A 23,414-nucleotide genomic window follows, 5' to 3' on the forward strand; every position below is an offset into this window, starting at 1 on the left:
ATGAGCCAGCAGAGACCCAGCAGAGACCAGTGAGTGATGAGGGGCAGGGATGGGGAAGTTGGTCTTGACTCTTATCTCTTCACCCGGACAAGTGGGACATGGAGACAAATATGGGGGATGCCATATGCTTCGTTTCCATACAGACACACAGGGAACGTGTGGGTGCTTTTTCTCTTGGGGATTTCAGATCTCTCGTGAAGAATTCTAACTTTCCCATTAGTACTTTTGACTTTCATGGATGAGCCAGAAATCAATCTCCCAAATTCTTGCTCTAGCATTCCAAATATTCATGAATCTGTTTATACTCACATGAGGAGGAGGAGGAGGAAAGCAATTTGAAGATCATAAATGATTGTTGACAGTTCTCTTGTGACCCTCTTTGATAGATCTGCTGATTGATCTCCTCTATGTGTATTATTACCTATGACATGTGTAGACAGCATTATGATTTCATACCTTAAATTTGGAAAAGAGAACACCATATTATTTTTGTCCAATAACATTGATGTGTAAGATCATGCTTCTGGGTTTAGCAGTACAATGTGATAACATGTCACCATTTTAAAATCTTTTTTTTTTTTTGCTTTTTGGGTCACACCCAGCGATGCACAGGGGTTACTCCTGGCTCGTGCACTCAGAAATTACTCCTGGAGGTGCTTGGGGGACTATTAGGGATGCTGGGAATCGAACCAAGGTCTGTTGTGTGCAAGGCAAATGCCCTATCCGCTGTGCTATCTCTCCAGTCCCTGATCCTATATTTTAAAAAAATAGGTGAAGTTAGGTTTGGACCTGAGCAGGAGCCCTGGAGTTGAGCTCTGGAAACTCAACCTTCCCTTTCTCTCCCTGGTTCCCTCCAGGTTTACTGCCTGCAGGAAAACCATTTACTGGATCCGCAGCACTTTCATGGTGTTGTGTATAAATGGGCCACTAAAAGGAAATGTTCAGGGCCTGGAGTGATAGCACAGCGGGTAGGGCATTTGTCTTGCAAGCGGCCAACCCGGGTTTGATTCCCAGCATCCCATATGGTCCCCCGAGCACTGCCAGGAGTAATTCCTGAGTACATGAGCCAGGAGTAACCCCTGAGCATTGCCAGGAAAGCCAAAAAAAAATTCCTGAGTGCGTGAGCCAGGAGTAATCCCTGTGCATCGCCAGGAGTGACCCCAAAAAGAAACCAAAAAAATATGAAATGTTAATTTAAAAACGCTATTGTTTAGCGATCATTTCCTTGAGTTCATAGAAGCTTGTAAGGGCAATAAGTCTTCCAGATATTGCAGGCTCGCATGAACTGGATTTTTTCCCCATATTTTCTTGTTATTTGTGCAACAAGGCACCACATATTACGCTATCATTTACCACGAACTCCTCTTACAGAGTGATATTCCCAGGGGAGGGAGATATGGGAAACTCAAATCAGTAGCCCAGTCTGACAGCAGTTGTTGAGAACATGGGAAGCTACGATTTGAAATTGGTACCTGGAGGTGGGTGGGGTGGGCACAGAGGCCATGGGGAGACCGTGTCTTCATCTGAGAATCTGACTGCAAGCAAATAGCACCAGCATTGGGTTAAATTATAGGACACTAAGCTGGGTCATGGAACACCGATGGATTGCTTTGGGTAAAAACTTAAACACTGAGACTGGAGTGATAGCACAGTGAGTAGAGCATTTGCCTTACACACAGCCAACCCGGGTTCGATTCCTAGCATCCCATATGGTCTCCCGAGCACTGCCAGGAGTAATTCCTGAGTGCAAGAGCTAGGAGTAACCCCTGAGCATTGCCAGGAAAGCCAAAAAAAAAAAAAAAAAAAAACTTACACACACTGGGTGACAAGAAATGCCCAAAGCAGTCTCTGTAAAATAAAGGAGACAAAAATAGGTGTACAGTAAGATATATTTTTGCCTATAAAAGCCAAAGATGTTACCGCTTTTAAGCAGGGTGCCCAATTGTTTAATGCCCACTTAGGTTTTTGAGAAGAACAGATGCTGTGGCCATGGGGAATTTGAGAAGTTACTAATTCCAACAATAAAAATAAAAGCCAGATATGTATAATTGTCATCTAATTCTGATTTGATAAAATGTCATTTCTTTGTTTTATTCGGCAAATTTTCTTTTTCTGTTTTCTGTTGTGACCTTTTTTCCAAAAAAAATTTTTTAAATTTTAATTTAAAAAAATTTAATTTTTAATTTAAATTTAAAATGTTTTTAAATTTAATTTTTAATTTTAAAAAAAATTTTAAAAATTTAATTTTTTAAAGCACCATGAATTATAGTTATTCATATTTGGGTTTTTTACATACAATGTTCCATCACCAATCTCACCACCAGTGTCAACTTCCCTCCACCAGTGTTCCCAGATTCCCTCTCCTATCCCCCACCTCCACACCAGCCCCAGACTTCCCTCTTGACATTTTATAAATATATTTATTAAAAGTTGGGTCTTGCTATTTTAGCGCTGTTGACGCTGTGATTTGGATATTTAGCTCTATCATTTCCTTGATACCATCCCTGAGTTTCCTTGACCCCTGCCTCCGTTGGTTTTCATTTATCTCTTATGCCGTTTCCCTTTATTCTATTTCTTTCCTTCTCCCTAAACTCTGGGGCCAAGGTTGATCTAGGCATCCCCACTTTACATTTCCTCATCCCGTTACTCTAAATACCACATATAAGTGATAACATCCCATGTTCGTCCTTCTTCTGACTGACTTCATTTAACATGACTTCTAGTTCCATCCATGTTGCAGCAAATTGCATGATTTCATCATTTCTTACAACTGCATAGTATTAAATTGTGTGTATCTACCTCATCTTCATAATTCGTAGCTATTTTTTTTCTTTTTGGGTCACACCCGGCAATGAACAGGGGTTAGTCCTGGCTCATGCACTCAGGAATTACTCCTGGAAGTGCTCAGGGGACCATATGGGTTGCTGGGAACCAAACCCGGGTCGCCGCAAGTAAGGCCAATGCCCTACCCGCTGTGCTGTTGCTCCAGCCCGCTCATAGTTATTTCTTTATATAAATCACCAGGTCAGAAATTCTCTAGGACAGAGACAGGAGGGATCAGGACAGGCTCAGGGAACCATGTGACTCAAGCATTGAACCTGCTCCTCCTTAGGCAAAGGCCTTGGAGTCATCCCAGACTCCGATATTGTTTTTTGGTTTTAGGGGTTTTTTTGTTTGTTTATTTATTTTTTGGGTCACACCTGACTCATGCACTTAGGAATTACTCCTGACGGTTCTCGGGGGACCATATGGGATGCTGGGAATCGAACTCGGGTTGACCAAGTGCAAGGCAAACTCCCTACCCACTATGTATTGCTCCTGCCCTAGACATCTATATTGTTTACAACTTCCCTGAGCATAGAAGGGTGTGCACCGTTATGTTACTGAAATGTGAAATTGAATGTCCCTCACATTTCTTTGGCGTAGTCTTTACAAAATGAATGCAAGTAGAGCAAAGTCAAAGAGAAACGAGTTTGAACAGAATGTTTGCAACAAGCAAGAAATATAGCAAAGGGGCCAGAGCTATAGCACAGAGGGTAGGGCGTTTGCCTTGCAAACCTGGGTTCGATCCCCGGCATCCCATATGGTCCCCCGAGCACCGCCAGGAGTGGTTTCTGAGTGCAGAGCCAGGAGTGACCCCTGAGCATTTCTGGGTGTGACCCAAAAGGCAAAAAAAAAAAAAAAAAAAAAAGAAAATTAGCAAAAAGCAGTGAAAACTGTGTAATAGTGTAATTACTATCATTGTAAACTGCTCAATACCAAAACACAGATATAGTGATGAGAGCCTGGATAACCTGTGCCCATGTTTATTTATTTTTACGAAAAGGTGTCTCTGCTCCGTGGACCCTCACAATGGAACAGGGGCTATGGAATTCCTCCTCCTGGGACTCTCTGATGATCCTCAAGTCCAGCCTCTCCTCTTCTGCCTCTTCCTGTCCATGTACCTAGTCACCATCACTGGGAACCTGCTCATCATCCTGGCCGTCAGCTCCAACCCCCACCTGCACACACCCATGTACTTCTTTCTCTCCATCCTGTCCACGGCTGACATTGGCTTTACCTCCACCACGGTGCCAAAGATGATCTGGGACATTCACACTCAGAGTAGAATCATCTCTCATGCCGGCTGCCTGGCGCAATTGTCTCTTTTTTACCTGTTTGCATGTTTGGACAGTTTACTTCTCACGGTGATGGCCTACGATCGCTTTGTGGCCATCTGTCACCCCCTACACTATCCCGTCATCATGAATCCCCGCCTCTGTAGCCTGTTACTTCTGGCATCTGTTCTCATGAGTCTGTTGGACTCCCAGCTAAATTGCATGATCATGTCACTGCTTAGTTTTTGCGCCCATGCAGAAATTTCTCACTTCTTCTGTGAACTCCCTCAAATCCTCAGGCTGGCCTGTGGGAATACCTTCATCGAAACTCTGTTAATGTATCTGTTCATTGCTATATTTGCTGGAGTGCCAGTCTCCGGGATCCTGTACTCTTATTCTAGAATCGTGTCCTCTGTCTTGAAAGTCCCGTCCACAGGAGGGAGGTACAAAGCCTTCTCCACCTGTGGCTCTCACCTGTCTGTTGTTTGCTTGTATTATGGAACAGGCATTGGGGTGTACTTCAGCTCAGCTGTCTCCCATTCACCCAGGAAAGGGGCAATGTCTTCACTGGTCTACACAACTATTGTTCCCATGCTGAACCCCTTTATCTACAGCCTGAGAAACAAGGACATCAAGAGGGCCTTCCAGAAGCTCCTCAATAAATAATGTAGCCTAATCGATTTTCTTGTGTTATTTTTTTAAATTGTGAAACTTGATCTGACTTTAAAACCTACCATCTGAAATTGGCAAATATGACTCCTTGTTTGCACAAATGTTTTAATTCCAGGTTTTCCTATCTCCCGATGTAAAATAGCAAAATTTCTCATTTTATATCCTTTTAATAGAAGTGGGATAAGTAGTCTGAGACTGCCCGTGTGTTAAAAAAAAAAAAAGAATCCCATGGGTCCCCATTGATAGCACAATAGGTAGGGCATTTGCCTCGCACATGGCTGACCTGGGTTCAATCCCAGAATCCCATATGGTTCCCTGAACACCACCAGTAGTAATTCTTTTTTTCTTTTTTTGCTTTTTGGGTCACACCCAGCGATGCTCAGGGGTTACTCCTGGCTGATACGCACTCAGGAATTACTCCTGGCGGTGCTTGGGGAACCATAGGGGATGCTGGGAATCAAACCCAGGTCGGCCACGTTGGCTGTGTGCAAGGCAAACACCCTACCCACTGTGCTATCGCTCCAGCCCCGCCAGGAGTAATTCTTGAGTACAGTTAAGAGTAACCATTAAGCATGACTGGGTGTGACCCCCAAAGCCAAAAATAAATAAATAACACCTCATAACTCATTTTTATCATCTGCGGAATCTCCCGTATCCAGGGCTGGAGAGTACAGCAGGAAGGACGCGTGTCTTGCACGTGGTCAATCAAGATTCGATCCCTGGCACCCCCAACAGTGCCCTGAGCATCTCCAGGAGTGATTCCCTCAGAGCAGAGCCAGGAGTAACCCCTGAGGATTGCTGGGCATGACCCCAAAATGAACAAACAACAACTCGGGTCGGCCATGTTGGCCACGTGTAAGGCAGACACCCTACCCGCAAAAATCTCCTGCATCCGTCAGCCAACCCAGGCATCATGTAAAAGGCAGAGTTACCTTCTAAAACTATAAGTCATCATGTGCAGAGAAGCATCTACCATTTTTATGAAGCTTTGTTTTTTTTTCTTTTTGGGTCACACCTGATGATGCACAGGGGTTACTCCTGGCTCATGCACTCAGGAATTACTCCTGGCGGTGCTCAGGGGACTAAATAGGATGCTGGGAATCGAACTCAGGTCGGCCACGTGCAAGGCAAACGCCCTACCCACTGTACTATCACTCCAGCCCATCTTTTTGGATCATACCCAATGATGCTCAGAGGTTACTCCTGGCTCTGCACTCAGGAATTACCCCTGGCGGTGCTTAGGGGACCATATGGGACCCTGGGGATCGAACCCAGATTGGCCATGTGCAAGGCAAACAACCTACCCGCTGTACTATGTTCCAGCCCCTCCCTGACTATCTTGGCTGCTAGGTGTGTGCAACAAATTCTGAACCCCTTGAGGAAGGTGAGCTGTTGCCAGGGGAACTGGCACTCCCGAAAGGTCAGCATGACTCAATGGCCTTGCAACTGCCCATGGCCAGGGGTTGAGATTAAGGTGAAGTTGACACCTGTAGTGTCTGTATAATTTATTTTGCCCCCTCTGCATTAGCTCATAGGAATCCCATGACACTTCATCCCATCTAGCCCATGTAACCATAGAATTCACCTTCCTCTTCATATCTCGTGATCCGCATGTAATGCAACCCTTCCTGCCTGTATATAAAACTATTATACTGACCCAGTAGACTTTGTCATATGACTATGAGTCTCTGGCCTGTATAGGTGGCTTTGTCTCATCTATGCTGTATGCACAAGTTTTTGAGCATCTGTTGCTCTAGACCAGCAGACTGTCTCCTTGTTCTGGGGTCTCCATAGTTAAGAGATAACTATACAGGCCCTGTGTGCCCTATGGCCAATTGGATTGTGATGTCTATAGTGGACCCACTGCAGAGCTATGACATCTCCCTTAATAACTCATTAATTAGTTTTGCCCTTTGTGGTTTTTTTTTTTGCTTTTTGGGTCACATCCAGTGATACACAGGGGTTACTCCTAGCTCTGCACTCAGGAATTACTCCTGGCGGTGCTCAGGGGAACCTATGGGATGCTGGGAATTGAACCTGAGTTGGCCACATGCAAGCAAACACCCTACCCACTGTGCTATCGCTCCAGCCTCAGTAAATATTCTTTCATAATACAAATCCATACATATATCCCAATTGAAGGTAACTATTAAATTTGTGATATTATTAAATAATAAAAATAACAAAATATAGTTATAAGAACTTTCCCAAAAAAAAAAAGAACTTTCTCTTAGCCACAAGTAGTCACAAAGAAAGTGAAAAGCTCTTCAGATTCTTGCAGTATATAGAAAAACTATTGATTTTTTTTAATTTTTCAGGATGAGCACAATTACTTTGCAATAAAAAAGTTGAAAATAACAAACTCAGTTTAGGAGAGATTCCCAATTGGAATTGGAGATCTCTGAAACTGCTTCTCAGAACCACAGTATACAGGCAAACTTTCTCTGGGAGGAAGGACTTCTCACACCTTCTAACGCATTAGTGACACCTTTCCTCATCCTCTTCTATCAGGAGGTCCTCCGGGACTGAGATAACAAGAAGCAGAGGCTCTCGCCTGTGATGAGTCCTGTGTATTGATCCCTCAAGGCCACAGAGGAGTAATAAGGAGTCAGACCTGCAGCCCTGGAGGGTATTTCTCAGTGAGGCTCCTACTTGTGTCCCCTGTCACCACCATCACCTGTGCGGGTTCATGCCTGACTTGGCCTTCCTCCCTGTCCCGAGCACGGAGTCTCAGGTCTCATCACTCACGAGGGAGGAGAGAGCCGAGGGCCCCAGCTCCAAGCATGAGCCAGCAGAGACCCAGCAGAGACCAGTGAGTGGAGGGACGGGGGTGTGTGGGAAGATAGTCCTGTCTCATGTCTCCTCACCCAGACAAGTGGAACATGGAGAGAGACATGGGGGGGCACCATTTGCTTCATTTCCATGTAGACACATGGGAGCTCATGTTTGCTTTTCCTGGTGAGGAAGTCATAGGGGTCTTGTGAAGCATTTCGCTCTCCCAATCAGCATTTCCAGCAGAATGGAAAAAAAAAAAGAATCTCCCTAAACTATTCCCAAAACACCCCCCCAGAAGTTCATGGATCTTATTATAATCATTACTCTGATGATGGGACTCTGTACCAGGCTGTTTTCACTAGGGACACCCCATGCTCCAGGCCATTTTCTGGACATATCATAAGACATTTCCTACCCATTTTCCATAATTAGCACACCATGTTTGATGGAGTTCAGATAGTAGGCAACAAATCATAGATATATAGAGATAGAGATAGAGATAGAGATAGAGATAGAGATAGAGATAGAGATAGAGATGCCTCTCGTAGAGCTTGGCAAGCTACCGAGAGTATCCCGCCCACACAGGCAGAGCCTGGCAAGCTCCCTGTGGTGTATCCAATATGCCAAAACCAGTAACTATAATAAGTCTCATTCCCCGACCCTGAAAGAGCCTCCAATCATTGGGAAAGACTAGTAAGAAGAGGCTGCTAAAATCTCAGGACTGGGACAAATAGAGACATTACTGGCTCCCGCTCAAGTAAATCAACAAACGGGATGACAGTGATATAGTGGTACAGTGATACTCTGATGATAAAGTGAATAACCGTAACAACACAAAATATTAGTGATGGCTTCCGTGGGAATATCCTTACTGTTGATGCTGTGTAGTTTTATATTTTTCTAACACATGTCCATCCACAAGATGTGTGGGCAGCATTAAAATATTACATATGAGCATTGTAGTGGAAGAAAATAACACAATATTCTTTTTTCTAATACAATATTCTTTTTTTTCCAATTTTTTCTAACATTAGTGCATGTGTAAGAGTATTAGCATTCTGGATCTGGAGTACAGAAGGTAAGGTGTTTGCCTTGCACGCACCCAACTCAGGATCAATTCCCAGCATCCCATGTGGTCCCTTGAGCACGGCCAAGAGTAATTCCTGAGTGCATGAACCAGTAATAATCCCTGTGCATCGACGGGTGTGACCCAAAAAGCAAAAAATTTTTTAAAAAGCTATATAGGCTGAAGCAATAGCACAGCGGGTAGGGCATTTGCCTTGCATGTGGCCAACCCGGGTTCTATTCCCAGCATCCCATTTGGTTCCCTGACCGTTGTCAGGAGTAACTCCTGAGTGCAGAGCCAGGAGTAAGCCCTGTGCATCCCCGGGTGTGACCCAAAAAGAAAAAAAAATTGGCTGTTGATAATTTTCATGGGTTTAACAGGAACACACTTAGCAACATGCCTCCCCTTCATTGCCAGTCATCATGCCTCTGATTTATTTCGTTTTTCTATCTCATGTATGCTGCTTATGCATGCATAGTGCCTTTAAAAATCTCTTCCCTGGGCTGGAGCAACAGCACAGTGGGTAGGGCATTTACCTTACCTGGGTTCGATTACCCCTGAGCACTGCCAGGGGTAATTCCTGAATGCAAAGCCAGGAGTAACCCCTGTGCATCGCCAGGTGTGACCCAAAAATAAAAAAAAATATCTTTTCCCAAAGTAGCATTTACTGTCATAAGCCTTTGAAAATTTTTTCCCAGAATGGCATTTCATATCTATGATCAGAGGATTGTGTAAAACTAAAAAATAATAATAAAATTAAAAAATAAAATAAAAACCTTTATTAAATGTGAGTTCACAAAGCAGCGTGCTGGTGCTGCTACAGTGCATGTGCATTTGGTGCCTCCCATCCTCCCCTGCAGAGAGACAGAGTCGGGATCACAGCCTGATGGTGAAAATGGCCCATTTCATGCAGAGCTGCTAGCATACTTACAGAGCATCTGAGGGGGTCAGAGGTGTAGGACCACATGTCCGTGTGATTTACAGAGTGAAAACATTCCAGCAGAGGCAATTCTCTGGGGGACATCAACTCAAAGGGACACTCTGTCTCCTAGGGATATCTATATTGCTTTTCTCTTTCCTTCTAGTCATATGTATCAAACAATTAATTCAAACAGTCAAACAATTAATTCTACTGTATAAAATCTTTAAGGGGGGCCAGGGGGGCCCCCAACGGCTCTCCCCCTCGCCGCCCGTGTTCGGTGTTCGGGGTGGGCCCGGGCCACTCCCCCAACCAGGGCAGCACAGGTATGGGGCAGATGGTGGACTAAACGAGGGCTAAGCCTTTGATTGACCAGATGCCGTTTATTCCATTCTCCCCACACGCCTGCCCCAGTCTCTCCGAGCCTCCCGTTCTAGTCTCCACTGCTCCTCATTCCCGTCTCCTCCTGTCTCTCCCACTCATCTCTCCACGCTCCATCTCGCAGCCTGGGCTCTCTCCCTCTCTCTCCACATGCCTGCTTCTGTATTCCTCTTCTACGTTCTTCTCTCTCTGTCCCCCTTGCTATTCTCTCCGCAGTCCATCTTGTGGTCCTGCTCTCTCTCTCATTCTCCAACTCTCCTGACTTCCCAGAAGTCTGAGCTGACACCGCACCCAGTCAGGTAGCAAAATCAACATAAGAAAGCCCTCCCTGAGGGCCCACCAAATTCAAAGGGAACACTACCTAAAAGGTATTCCAAAGCCCTTCCTGACTGCCCAAGGGCAAAATACCTCCTAAGGTGTTTTTCTCCTTTCCTCAGTCCAATAACTATCAACATATCAATACTAGTTACTTTTGTATGGACACTGGAAGAGATAACATTAGGCTTAGTTCTCTGGGCTCTGAGACCAAGCAAGGCTTTTACCGTAAATTCCAGACTAAGTCCTCAGGCCAGTTCAGCTTGTCCTTCCCCATGGGGGTCCTGTCTCTTAAGTCATAACAGCTTGCATAAAGATCATGCATTAATGCTTTCTAGAATGTTCCATTTCAATGCCAGGGTAGTTTTGCTACTCGCCCTGGATCCATCCCAGTCCCAGGGCAGGACCTCCCTTTTGGGGTGCTGGGAACTACAGCAACTGAAACCTGAGTCAAGTAATTAGGACCAAGTAATTATGCCCAGGAGCAGATACATTCTCAGAATATATATACTCTCAGAGTCAGTAAACTCCCAAATATTAGAAGCATAGCATTAATGGTCTTTCTGTGTTTAACCAAAGAACATTGTTTTATAGTGAAATATAAAAAGGCTATAGAGGAAACAGAAAAGCAATTAATTCACTACAAATCAAAATCCAGAATGACCAGAAATTTTTGGCTCATCAGTAAACACGACTGACTTGGGGAACTGTGACAATGCGATGTAAAACACAAAGGAAAGGTTAAAGATAAACTCAGGGGATTAGGGATGCTCATGAGCACTGTGAGCTTTGCTGGGAGGAGAAAATGGGGCAATTCACTGATGAAGCCTAAAACACTTGGATTCAATGTCCAACAATTAAACACCATGGTTTACTTGTTCATGATGCATTTCTTACCAGCATTCAATATTCCAACACCAAGCCCACCACCAATAATATCACCTTCCCACCACCATTGTCTCCATTTTCCCAACCACCCTTCAAGCCTGCCCTGATAGAAGGCCCAAAATAATTTATTTTATATTGCTTATTACCGGGCTGGAGTGATAGCATAGCAGTAGGGCGTGGGATTCGATTCCTCCTCCCCTCTCACAAAGCCCAGCAAGCTACCGAGAGTACCGCTCCCGCACTGCAAAGCCTGGCAAGCTACCCATGACGTATTCGATATGCCAAAAACAGTAGCAACAAGTTTCACAATGGAGACACTACTGGGCCAGCTCGAGCAAATTGATGAACAACAGGAGGACAGTGCTACAGAGCTTGCTTGTTACCAATAAATGGCTAATGAAATTATAAATAAATATATGTATATATATATATATATATATTCTTAGAAGAAAATTTGCAAAACTTATTTTATCTCATAGTGGGGACATTAAGTCTTTGTCTGAGGGGTTACTAAAAGTAAGCTTTTAGTTACAAGTAAGGTTACAAGTAAGCTTTCTGTGTTAATGTTTTTGTTAATCAAAATGGGTTGGCTTCTACTTTACATTCCATCCAATCTGGTGCACTGCTACTGGATTGCCAGTGTTGTAGAGTTTGAAGATGTCACATGGCCACATTCCAGAAAATTCAGAATTTTTTACTGGGCAGTTCAGTTGGAGTTAATTTTTTTTTTTTTTTTGCTTTTTGGGTCACACCTGGCGTTGCTCAGGGGTTACTCCTGGCTCTGCACTCAGGGATTACTCCTGGTGGTGCTTGGGGGACCATATGGGATCCTGGGAATCGAATCCGAGTCAACTGCATGCAAGGCAACCGTCCTACCTGCTGTGCTATTGCTCCAACCCCTGGAGTTAAGTTTTTAACTAGGCTGTTCCTAAGAAAGTTTTGTAGTTAGTTGATTTCTTTTGAGATTTATTTATGAATCTCTGGAACAGGGTGGTATATGAACTTACATGGTGACAGAGGTGGTTTGTGAGTGTGGTTGCCCAGGCTCCCGGAAGTACAGGGAGTTAGGGGGAGGTAGCCCATCCCAACTAATTCCGAGAAGGCTTGGAGTTTTTCACCACAGTTTTTCACCAATGTACCAGAGTTTTTCTGGCAGGTTTAATTCTCCATGAGGCTCAGTTCTGAGGTGAAGAAGTCCTGTTAGATGCATGTAGGTTTTGGGGTGTGGAAGCAAGCAGCTGCAGGGCTGTCTCAGCCAGGAATGGATGCCTGAGATCTTTTGCGGCTGGTTGATCTCTTTTGAGATTTATATATGAGAAGGTTGATAGATAAGCTCACACAGAGGTAGAGGTGTTTCCCCATTTAGAGCTTTAAAGCAGACTTATGAAAGCAATATAGTTTTTTTGTTTTGTTTTGTCTTTTTTTTTTTTGCGTCACACCTGGTAATGCACAGGGATTATTCCTGGCTCTGTACTCAGGAATTACTCCTGGCAGTGCTCAGGGGACCATATGAGATGCCAGGGATCGAATCCGGGTTGGCAAGACAAACACCCTACCTGCTGTGCTATCACTCCAGCCCCGGAAGCAATATAGTTTTAAGTCATCTTATGATACATATAGAGACGCAAGACTTATTTATTTTAAATCAGGTTACTCAAACATTCATTTTTGTCATGTTTTGGGGCCACCTCCGGCTATGTGGCCCGGGGCTTATTCCTGGCTCAGTGCTCAGGTGTCACTCCTGCTGGCTCAGACCACATAGGATACCGAGGATCAAATCTGGTATGGCAAATGCCCTACCCACTGTACTACGGTCCCAGGCCCTAATTTGTGGTTTTACTCAAGCATCATGATTTATAAAGTTAGTCAGAGTGGAGTTTTAGATATACAGTTTTTCAGTACCAATCCCATTATTGGTGTCAGCTTCCCTCACCAGCTTCCCATAGTTCCCTTCCACCCCCCCCAGGCTGGACCCCGGGGGAAGTACATTTTTAAGTTTGTTTCTTGTCATTTGGATTTCAAGAAAATATAACTTATGAGTGGGGGGTATGTAATTGATAATCGGGACTTACTCATCACTCTACGCTCAGGAATCATTCTTGGCAGGACTCAAGGATCATACGTGATAATGAGGATCAAACTCAGGTCTACTGTGTGTAAGGCCAACAAACTATCTGCTGTACTGTTGCTTTAGCCCTTCAAACATTTCTTTGTTTCTTTGTTTTGTTTTGTAACTACATCATTTGGGGGGGGTTGTTTGTTTGTTTGTTTTTTGCATTTTGGGTCAAACCCAGCAATGCTCAGGGGTTACTCCTGGCTCTGCACTCAGGAATTACTCCTAGCAGTGCTTGGGGGACCATATGGGATCAAACCCAGGCCGGCTGCGTGCAAGGCAAATGCCCTACCCACTATACTATCGCTCCAGCCTCGCAATTTTGGTTACTTTAATGGAGAAAACAGCTCTTCAGTGCAACCTTGAAATTTAAAAATCTTTAATATGCTTTATTTCCCCTCACATGTGTTTCAAAATCTCAGTCTTTCCAATTGAAAACAGAAAAATGGAGAAAATTGAAAGGGAAAAGTACAAAAAGAATGTTGGTCACAACAACAAATTTTACTATAAAGTAGTTAGATATGAGTGTAATTTCAGTATTCCTGAGTTGCTTACAACAAAATGACCTAGCAATGAGGAATGGTCTATGTGTACCCAATTTCATGGGCTGGAGCGATAGCACAGCGGTAGGGCGTTTGCCTTACATGCAGCCAATATGACTGACCCGAGTTCGATTCCTCCGCCCGTCTCGGAGAGCCCAGCAAGCTACCGAGCGTATCTCGCCACACGGCAAAGCCTGGCAAGCTCCCCGTGACGTATTCGATATGCCAAACACAGTAACAAGTGTCACAATGGAGACGTTACTGGGCCCACTCGAGCAAATAGATGAACAAAGGGAGGACCGTGACCATGACTGTGACCCAATTTCATGTTATCCCCAAAAGGTGTCTCTGTGCTGTGGACCCACACAACGTAACAGGGGCTGTGGAATTCCTCCTCCTGGGACTCTCCGATGATCCCCAAGTCCAGCCTCTCCTCTTCTGCCTCTTCCTGTCCATGTACCTGGTCAGCATCACGGGGAACCTACTCATCACCCTGGTCATCACCTCTGACCCCCACCTGCACACGCCCATGTACTTCTTCCTCTCCATCCTGTCCACGGCTGACATTGGTTCCATCTCCACCACGGTGCCAAAAATGATTTGGGACATCCACACTCAGAGCAGAACCATGTCTCATGCAGGTTGCCTGGTGCAGTTGTCGTTTTTTTATTTTTTCAGTTGTCTGGATAATTTAATTCTAGTTATAATGGCGTATGATCGCTTTGTGGCCATCTGCCATCCCCTGCACTACCCTGTCATCATGAACCCCCACCTCTGCAGCCGGCTGCTTCTGCTGTCCATTTGCACCAGTCTGTTGCAGTCCCAGCTGAATTGCCTGATAATGTCACAGCTCACCTTCTGCACCCACGTGGAAATTCCACATTTCTTCTGTGACCTTCCTCAACTCCTCAGTCTATCCTGTGGGGATACCTTCGTGGATAACATGTTACTCTATTTTATCGCTGCTATTTTTGGGGGAGTGCCAGTCTCAGGGATCCTGTACTCTTATTCCAGAATTGTGTCCTCTGTTTTGAGAGTCTCTTCCATGGGTGGGAGGTACAAAGCCTTCTCCACCTGTGGTTCTCACTTGTTTGTTGTTTGCTTATTTTATGGAACAGGCATTGGGGTGTACGTCAGCTCGATTAACTCCGGTTCTCCTAGGAAGGGGGCAGTGTCTTCTGTGGTGTACACAATTATTGTCCCCATGCTGAACCCCTTCATCTACAGCCTAAGAAACAAGGACATCAAGAGAGCTTTCCAGAAGCTTCTCGGTAGAAGACCATAATTTTAATGTATATATGTCTCTTTTTTACTACAATGCATGCAAAATTAACAGTCTGAAATCAGCAATCAGGATTTTGTCAATAGTTTTGTAACTCTGGCTGCTGAGCGATGGTAAGGTGGGGAGGGCAATTACCTTGCATGCAACTGACCCCAGTTTAATATCCAGCATCCCATAGCATCCCCTGAGCTCGCCAAAAGTGATCCCCTGAGAGCAGATTTAGCTAACCTGTAGTTACTTAGAACCTGGGAGTGTTGTAAGATGATTCCTGGAGTGGGGATGACGATGCTCAAGATTCGAGCATGCAGTGTGGCAGGGACAATGGCGCCCACACGGAACAAAGACTCGTAGTCTAGGACAAAGTATAGTAGCAGAAGTAACGGTTAAGTAGAGGTTGGAGGAATCTGCCCACATGTACTTAGCAAACAAGTAGCATGGGGAGGAAGGAGAATGTTATGGCTAGAAAGCAGCTTTTAGAACACTTTCCTTAGGGCTGTAAGGCAGAGGCAAGGTTGAAGTATTGCTGACATCCAAAGACATCTTTTCCCCAAATCCTAAGCCATCAGCCTCTGGTATTTTGGCTTTTTGGGTCACACTTGGCGATGCTCAGGGGTTACTCCTTCACTCTGTACTCATGAATCACTCCTTGCGGTGCTCAGGGGGACCATATGGGTTACTGGGGCCAGAACTCGGGTCAGCTGTGTGCAAGGTGAGGACCCTGTATGCTGTACTCTGGCCCTAAGGAATATAATTTTTAATTCCAAATTCTATTAGTTTCCTGTTTCAATTCCAAGATAACCGATGACGGTTTCCCCAGAAGTTGGGGGCTACAGATGGCCACCACCGTTGCTGTATCTTCCCTCAGTTTTGTATTTGTATGTGGTAGCAGTCGTAATGAGAGTTTAGAATATGATTTTATAAGTTTTTTAATCGCAGAATCAGGGATAGAACTCCGCGGAAGAGCAGGTGCTTTGTATGTGTGAGACCTAGGTTTGAGTCCTGATCCCCATCTGGGCACCTGAGCACAGGAGCTTTTCCCAAATACCAATGGGCATTAACCCTGTAATCAAAAAGACAAAGAAAAAAATTAAACGCAAGTTTAACCATTCATTAGTAAGCATTTTAGGCTACTTCTGATTTTTCTCCTGCCTAAAGTGAATTTGTTATTATTTAATTGCCCTCTTCAGTGATACTTTTTCCCATTTTGGTTTGGTTTGGTTTTTGCACTACACCTGGCAGTGCTTGGGGCTTACGACTGGCTCTGTGCTCATGGTTCACTCCTGGCAAGGCTTGAGGGCCCTACAGGGTGCTGGGGATCGAACCCGGGCTGGCCATATATGGAAGGCAAGTGCCCTATTCTATGAACTCTCTCCAGTCCCCATTTTATTTGTGGGGGGTCCCAGTATGTTGTGGCCAGTCAGGCCTGTAGTGCTGGGCATTTCCCAGGCCATCCCAGGGTGTTTGAGAGCCCTGCATCATGTGTTTGGCAATGTTTGGGTGACTTTGTGGTGCCTGGGATCAACCCCCTGTCCTATCTCTCCTGCTCCGGAATAAATGTTATTTTGGGCAGTGCCGGGGATCAGACTCAAGCCTCACACATACAAATCAAATCTCTGCTACAGAACTACATCCCAGACTGAATTCTCCACAGTGCATACCCCTGCATGTCTGCAGCACGTTAATGCACTGGAGCCCGATTTGCCTCGCCATACTGCCAGACTTGCCTGACTGCTTTTTTTTATGGCTTTATCCGACTTCTACTATAGCCAGTACTTGATGACTGCACTAGTATTCCACTTTTCCCATCACCTTTGCAGCATTGAGGCATCGTCGTTAGTTTCTTTTTTAACCAATTAAATGTCCCTTGCCTAATTTTGTATCTTTGGTCATTAGCAAAGTGGAATATAGTTCATTTGATATGCCAAACACAGTAACAAGTCTCACAATGGAGACGTTACTGGGCCCACTTGAGCAGAATCGATGAACAACGGAAGGACAGTGCTACACACACACACACACACACACACACACACACACACATACATATATATATAGGAAACACATAGTGTGAGTTGACGAGTTGACTGTCATAGTTTATGTCAGTTACATCCCAAGACTTGCATCAGTGGGTACTGAAAGAGAGCAGAAGTCCATGTACTCAGTGAAACTCATCACCCCCATTGTAGAGGTAGGAGAACCATCTTGCTTCCTGAAACGTTGCCTTTGCGAACTCTTTACACATTTAATGATTGCACTATCAATGAAAACCAAATGACTTCCTAGAAAGTCAGCCAGTTTTCTGATCTCATTCTTGGTAAGAGATCATTAAAGGAAAGCTTACGCCTGGTTGGTCATTAAGTTCCAAACACAGGTGGCTGGTAATAGTTTAATATGCCCAGTTTTCTTTTATTCATCATTATTCATGGGCCCAGGCATGTGGCTCAAGCTGGGTCCTTGAGTATTTGCCCCACATAGGTGAGGCCCTGAAGTCCAGCTCTGAAAAAAGAAACAGTTATTTTTTTAATGAGGGACCCAGCATGTTTTCAGAGTCACTCGTTTCTTTTTTCCCTTCATAGCTTGTCATTCTCCAGAAGGCATGTTTCAGCAGGCATTTATCAGGTGATCGAGGTGATCAGTGTTCCACCTCTTAATGAAGGATGCTGGTTATCACCTCAGGTCACAGGGCTGCTCCAGATACTGCCCTTCAGAAATTGCAGGCGGGGTCGGGCCTGGTTGGTGATGCCGCCCTAGCCCTCTCGGGATAGCCTTAGGATTCTGCATTTTGAGTTAGTAGATGGGCTGGAGCGATAGCACAGTGGGTAGGGCGTTTGCCTTGCATGCAGCCGGCCTGGCCGAGCCAGGTTCGATTCCTCTGCCCCTCTCGGAGAGCCCGGCAAGCTACCAAAAGTATCTCGCCCACAAGGCAAAGCCTGGCAAGCTCCCCATGACGTATTTGATATGCCAAACACTGTAACAAGTGTCACAATTTGTTGTGAGACATTACTGGTGCCCGCTCAAACAAATCAATGATCAATGGGAGGACAGTGCTACAGTGCTGCATTTTCATAGAGAAAAACTAAAGGCATCTGTTGGTTATAAACTACCTCTGTTAGAAATCGTGAATGACACCATACAGAAAACAAATTTCATACTTCTTGCTCCTTTCTCAAAGTTTAACTGTGCAAATACCTGAGGATGTGTTTCGGGACTCTCAAATCTATTCCATTGGTTATGCCCGAGTTTCAGATCTCCAGTCACAAAGAGACCAAGTCCACACACCATAATGCAAAAGCAAAGGAACTTTATTGCTAGCTCGATCTAGGGTTCAAGTCTCATCCAATGCCATGGAGTCTCTTTTATTTTTTTGCTTTTTTGGGGTCACACCCAGCGATGCACAGAGCTTATTTCTGGCTCTGCACTCAGGAATTACTCCTGGAGGTGCACGGGGGACCAAATGGGATGCTGGGAATCGAACCAGGTTGGCCGCGTGGAAGGCAAATGTCCTACCTACTGTGCTATCATTCTAGCCCCCCTTCAGTGGAGTCTTGACAAGGACCCCAACTCTAGTTTCAGAGGGCATTATAAAGCATATACTGACATAATCTATTCATTCTTTACAGTTAGCAAAAGACAATTTCTGGCACATGGTGATTGATTGAGCTCGTTTGCTGGGCCCAGGAACTTTCCAGGTGGGATCAGGCTGGCTAGTTACGCATTGTTTGATTTCTGGAAATACGAATCTTTTTCAGTTCCAGGAACTGAACCAACCTGAGACCTTCCTGATTTTTCTCATTTCTTCTGCCAGTCGTGGCATTGTCATTGCTTATGCTGTGATTCGTCTCTGCAGTCTGTCTTTCTTTCACACCACACTGTTTGGATTGCTAGACTTTTATAGTATAGTTTGAAGCTGGGGAAAGAGAACTGTCCCATTTTCTTTTTTTCTAAGAGTGTTTTGACTATTGGGGCAAATTTATTGTATAAATTTCCAAGGACAGCTGACTGCATAAAGAAACTTTGGTAAACACAATGGAATGCTATTTGGCTATAAGAAAAGGTGGATTCAGAGACTGGGACAATAGTACAGCGTGTAGAGCACTTGCCTTACATAAGGTCAACCCGGGTTTGAACCCTGGCATTTCATGTGGTCTTCTGAGCCCATCCATGAGTTATCCTTGAGTGAAGAACCAGGAGTAAGTCCTGAGCACTGCTAGGTGTGACCCCAAACCAAAACAAAACAAAGAAAAGGTGAAATCATGCCATTTGTTGCTACGTGCATGGATCTGCAGAGTATCACGCTGAATGAAGGTAATCAGAAAGAGAAGGGCAGACACAAAATGGGCTCTCTCATAGGGGGATTAAGAAGTGTAAAAATGCCTTGCAAGCAACCAACCTGGGCTCGATTCCCAGCATCCCATATGGTCCCCCGAGTACCACCAGGAGTAATCCCTGAATGCAGAACCAGGAGTAACCCCTGAGCATCGATGGGTGTGACCAAAAAAAAATAAAAATAAGGGTGAAAATTAACACTAACAAAATCAAAAGGCTTGGCACATTCAACCTCTGGCTAGTGAAGGTCAGTCTTAGAGAAACAAACACACAAAGACTGCCCAACCTTTAGGGTCAGCTGGGAAACCCTGAGTGAACTCACAGGCTGGCCACTTATTCAGTAAAATACTCCTTCAACACCCTGGCTCTCAATAAATAAGAGAATTGAGAGAATTGTCCTCCCGTTGTTCATCAATTTGCTCGAGCGGGCCCAGTAACATCTCCATTGGAGACTTTTGTTGTTACTGTGTTTGGCATATCGAATACATCACAGGTAGCTTGCCAGGCTCTGCCATGCAGGCGAGATACTCTCGTAGCTTGCCGGGCTCTCCAAGAGGGGCGGAGGAATCGAACTCGGGTCGGCCATGTTGGCTGCATGCAAGGCAAACGCCCTACTGCTGTGCTATCGCTCCAGCCCAATAAATAAGCCTCTTTTTTTAATTTGTTTTATTTAGTGAATCACCGTGAGATACAGTTATAGATTTATAAACTTGCATGATTATTTTTGGGTTCAAGTACCCATCCCTCCACCCATGCCCATTCTCCACCACCAATGTTTCTAGTATCCCTCCTGCCACCCCCATTGTACCCACCACCACCTCTGTGGCAGGCACATTCCCTCTTATTCTCTCTCTCCTTCTGGTTGTTATGGTTTGCAATATAGGTACTAAGCGGTCATCATGTTTGGTCCATAGTCTACTTTCAGCATGCAACTACCATCCCAAGCAAGCCCTCCAACCATCACTTACTTAGTGGTCCCTTCTCTATCAGCTGCCTTTTCCCCCAGCACATAAGATCGGCTTCCAAGCTGTGGAGCAATCCTCCTGGCCCTTATCTCTACTATCCTTAGGCGTTAGTCTCCTATTATGTTACTTTATATTCCACAAGTGAGTGCATTCTATGTCTGTCTCTCTCTTTATGACTCATTTCACTTAGCATGATACTCTCCATGTCTATCCACTTGTGTGCAAATTTCATGATTTCATCCTTTCTAATAGCTGCATAGTATTCCATTGTGTAGATATACCAAAGTTTCTTTAACCAGTCATCTGTTCTCAGGCATTCAGTTTTTTCCAGATTCTGGCTATTGTAAATAGTGCTGCAATAAAACATACAAGTTTAGATGTCATTTCTACTGTACTTTTTTTGCATCTCTGGCATATTTTCCCAGAAGTGGTACTGCTGGGTCAAATGAGAGCTCAATTTATAGTTTTTTAAGAAACGTCCATATTGTTCTCCAAAAAGAAATAAGCCTCTGTTTAAGTGGATGGAGAACCCTGAGGACAGTTGGTGAACACATTATAACACAGTGGGTACCAGGAGAGCAGAGACAGAATCACTCACACAGCCAATCAGCAGGCACCTTAACCAACAGAGCAAAGTCACCACAGTTTCCTAGTCTAGTTATCCCTATGTTACCCTCTACATCTTCAAGAACCAAAACTTTTTTATTCTGTCCTTTCCTGGTGCAGAACCTAATGGACAAGTAATCACTCTCTGGGAAAAAGTTCTCGGGTTTAATTAAATTCAATTCCTCTCTAGAGAACAGGCAATGGTGGAGGGATGGGCACTCGATCATTATATGACTGAAATGTAAGCACAAAATTTGTTAAGTCTGTAACTGTACCTCACGGTAATTCATTAAAAATTAAAAATTAATAAATAAATAAATTTTTAACTGGATGGTAAAAAAAATTCAATCCCTCTCTTTTCAGTCCTTATTATTAGGAGGTCCTCGGAGACTGGACTAACGAGGAACACTGGCTCTCACCCAGAGTCCTGTGATTGATCCCTCAAGGCCCTGGAGGAGTAATAAGGACTCAGCCCCGCAGCTCTGGGGGTTACTTCTCTCTAAAGCTCCTACCTGCGTCCCCTTTCACCATCATCGCCTGTGCAAGTTCATGCCTGATTTCGCCTTCCTGCCCATCCGGGAGCCTCAGCTCTCATTCCTCATGAGGGAGGAAAGAGCCGGGGGCCCCAGCTCCAAGCATGAGCCAGCAGAGACCCAGCAGAGACCAGTGAGTGCTGATGGGGGGTGCTGGGTGGGGGAGGCTGGTCCTGAAATTTCTCTCCTAATCCGTAAAGTGGGACCTGGAGGCAGACATGGGGGTCACCACGGGCATTGTTTCCATTGCAAACACACGTGTTTGCTTTTCCTATTTGGGTGATTCAGATCTCTCATGAAGAATCCTGTTCTCCCTGCCAATATATCCAGCTTCTGTTGGAATTTCCTGATGAACGAAAAATAAATAAATAAACCATCAAGAATCTGTCCCAAGGGGCTGGAGCAATAGCACAGTGAGCAGGGCGTTTGCTTTGTACTTGGCCAATCCGGGTTCGATTTCCAGCAACCCATATAGTCTCCCGAGCACCACCAGGAATAATTCCTGAGTACATGAGCTAGGAGTAATCCCTGTACATCTCAAAAAAAAAAGAATCTGTGCCAATTACACTCAAATGTTCATAGCTCTGCTGATGTTCATCATTATGATAAGAAGGGGAGTAGCAACAACATCCCAACTTGTTATCAATATTTTCCTCTGACAGACTTTGATGATGATATTGTGCAATTTTGCACTTTTCTTTGTTTTACACTTTTGCAAAATCAGTGATGACATGGGTGGGCAGCTTTATCTGGCTTAAGTGGACATTTAGAACTGAAAAAAAGAATATGTAATTTTTTTCCCTACTGCCTCAACAATGTTTTGTAGGAGTGTGAATTTTCTTACGTTTTAGTGGTACAATGTTTCCACACCACCATTTATGAATTTGCCAGATTCTAGGATAAAAAAACAGGAGACGGAGCCTGCATGGACCTGAGCAGGCCCAAGTTGTGTCCTGACAACTCAACCTTCATGGTCCTTTCCCAGGTCTGTCCAAGTTCAGTGTCTGCAGGAAAACAACCTGGTGGCGTCCATTAGCAACTCCGCTCCATCTACACAGTGTGGGCGTGGTGCAGTGACTAAGACAAACCCTGCATTGAAAAATTCTACTGTGCTGTAGTGACAGCACAACGGGTAGGGCATTTGCCTTGCACATAGCCGACCTGGGTTCAATTCCCAGCATCCCATATGGTCCCCTTGAACACCGCCAGGGGTGATTCGTGAGTGCATGAGCCAGGAGTAACCCCTGAGCATCACCAGGAATGACCCAAAAAGAAAAAAGAAAGAAAAAGAAGAAGAAAAACTCATGAACACAACCAATTTTCGTGAGTTCAAAGGAACACACTTGGACAATATGTCTGCCATATGTGGCATACCTTTGTTCCTGTGAATTCCCATCTTTGTAATTCTCTTTTCTCTGTGTGTGATGCTCAGGTCTGTAGCCAGGTTTGACAGCTGATGTTGATGATGTGGGAGTCAAATGATTGGAATTGGCAGAGTCCTGGGGATACGGGGTCATTAATTCAGGATCTGACTCTGCAGGCAAATAGAGCCATTACTGAGTTCAAGGGCAGGGCACTCAGCTCAGCCATGAAACATTGAGATGGCAGTGGGGGGACTTATCATCTTGGTGGCAAATATATGACAACTTGCTTTGTGTAGAGGTAAAGAAAGAGAGCTCACGGGGTGGGGGGACATCAGGGGGAGGTGCTCCATCCGAGGTCAAAGGCATTGCCAGAATGGTTTATGGCTCAGAGACTGAATGTTCAATGTCCACTACTGGGGCTTTGAGAATTCAAGAGGTTTTGCAATGGGGCTTGGAGCAGGAGGAGAGTCACCTTGTACAGGCAGGTAGGTTTATTTTTCCTCTAACTGATCTTTAATTAAATTCCATTATTTGTCTTCTACAAATTGTGTCTGTAAATTTGGAGTTGAA

The 23,414-nt window shown here is 44.7% G+C and overlaps 2 protein-coding genes across 2 annotated transcripts; both read left to right on the plus strand.

The window, feature by feature from the left end:
- Positions 1 to 4,763, plus strand: LOC130022522 (olfactory receptor 18-like). The gene is made up of 2 exons (XM_056113284.1): positions 1 to 29; positions 3,827 to 4,763. Exons 1-2 carry the CDS (start codon positions 1 to 3, stop codon positions 4,761 to 4,763), a joined length of 966 nt encoding a protein of 321 aa, XP_055969259.1.
- Positions 4,764 to 14,075: 9,312 nt separating this feature from the next.
- On the plus strand, positions 14,076 to 15,053 carry LOC130022523 (olfactory receptor 7E24-like). Its single transcript, XM_056113285.1, has one exon. It carries the CDS (start codon positions 14,076 to 14,078, stop codon positions 15,051 to 15,053), a length of 978 nt encoding a protein of 325 aa, XP_055969260.1.
- The last annotated feature ends 8,361 nt before the right edge of the window (positions 15,054 to 23,414 follow it).

This window comes from Sorex fumeus, unplaced genomic scaffold, assembly GCF_029834395.1.
Source record: "Sorex fumeus unplaced genomic scaffold, SorFum_2.1 ptg000019l, whole genome shotgun sequence".
In the NCBI taxonomy this organism is placed as follows: Eukaryota; Metazoa; Chordata; class Mammalia; order Eulipotyphla; family Soricidae; genus Sorex; species Sorex fumeus.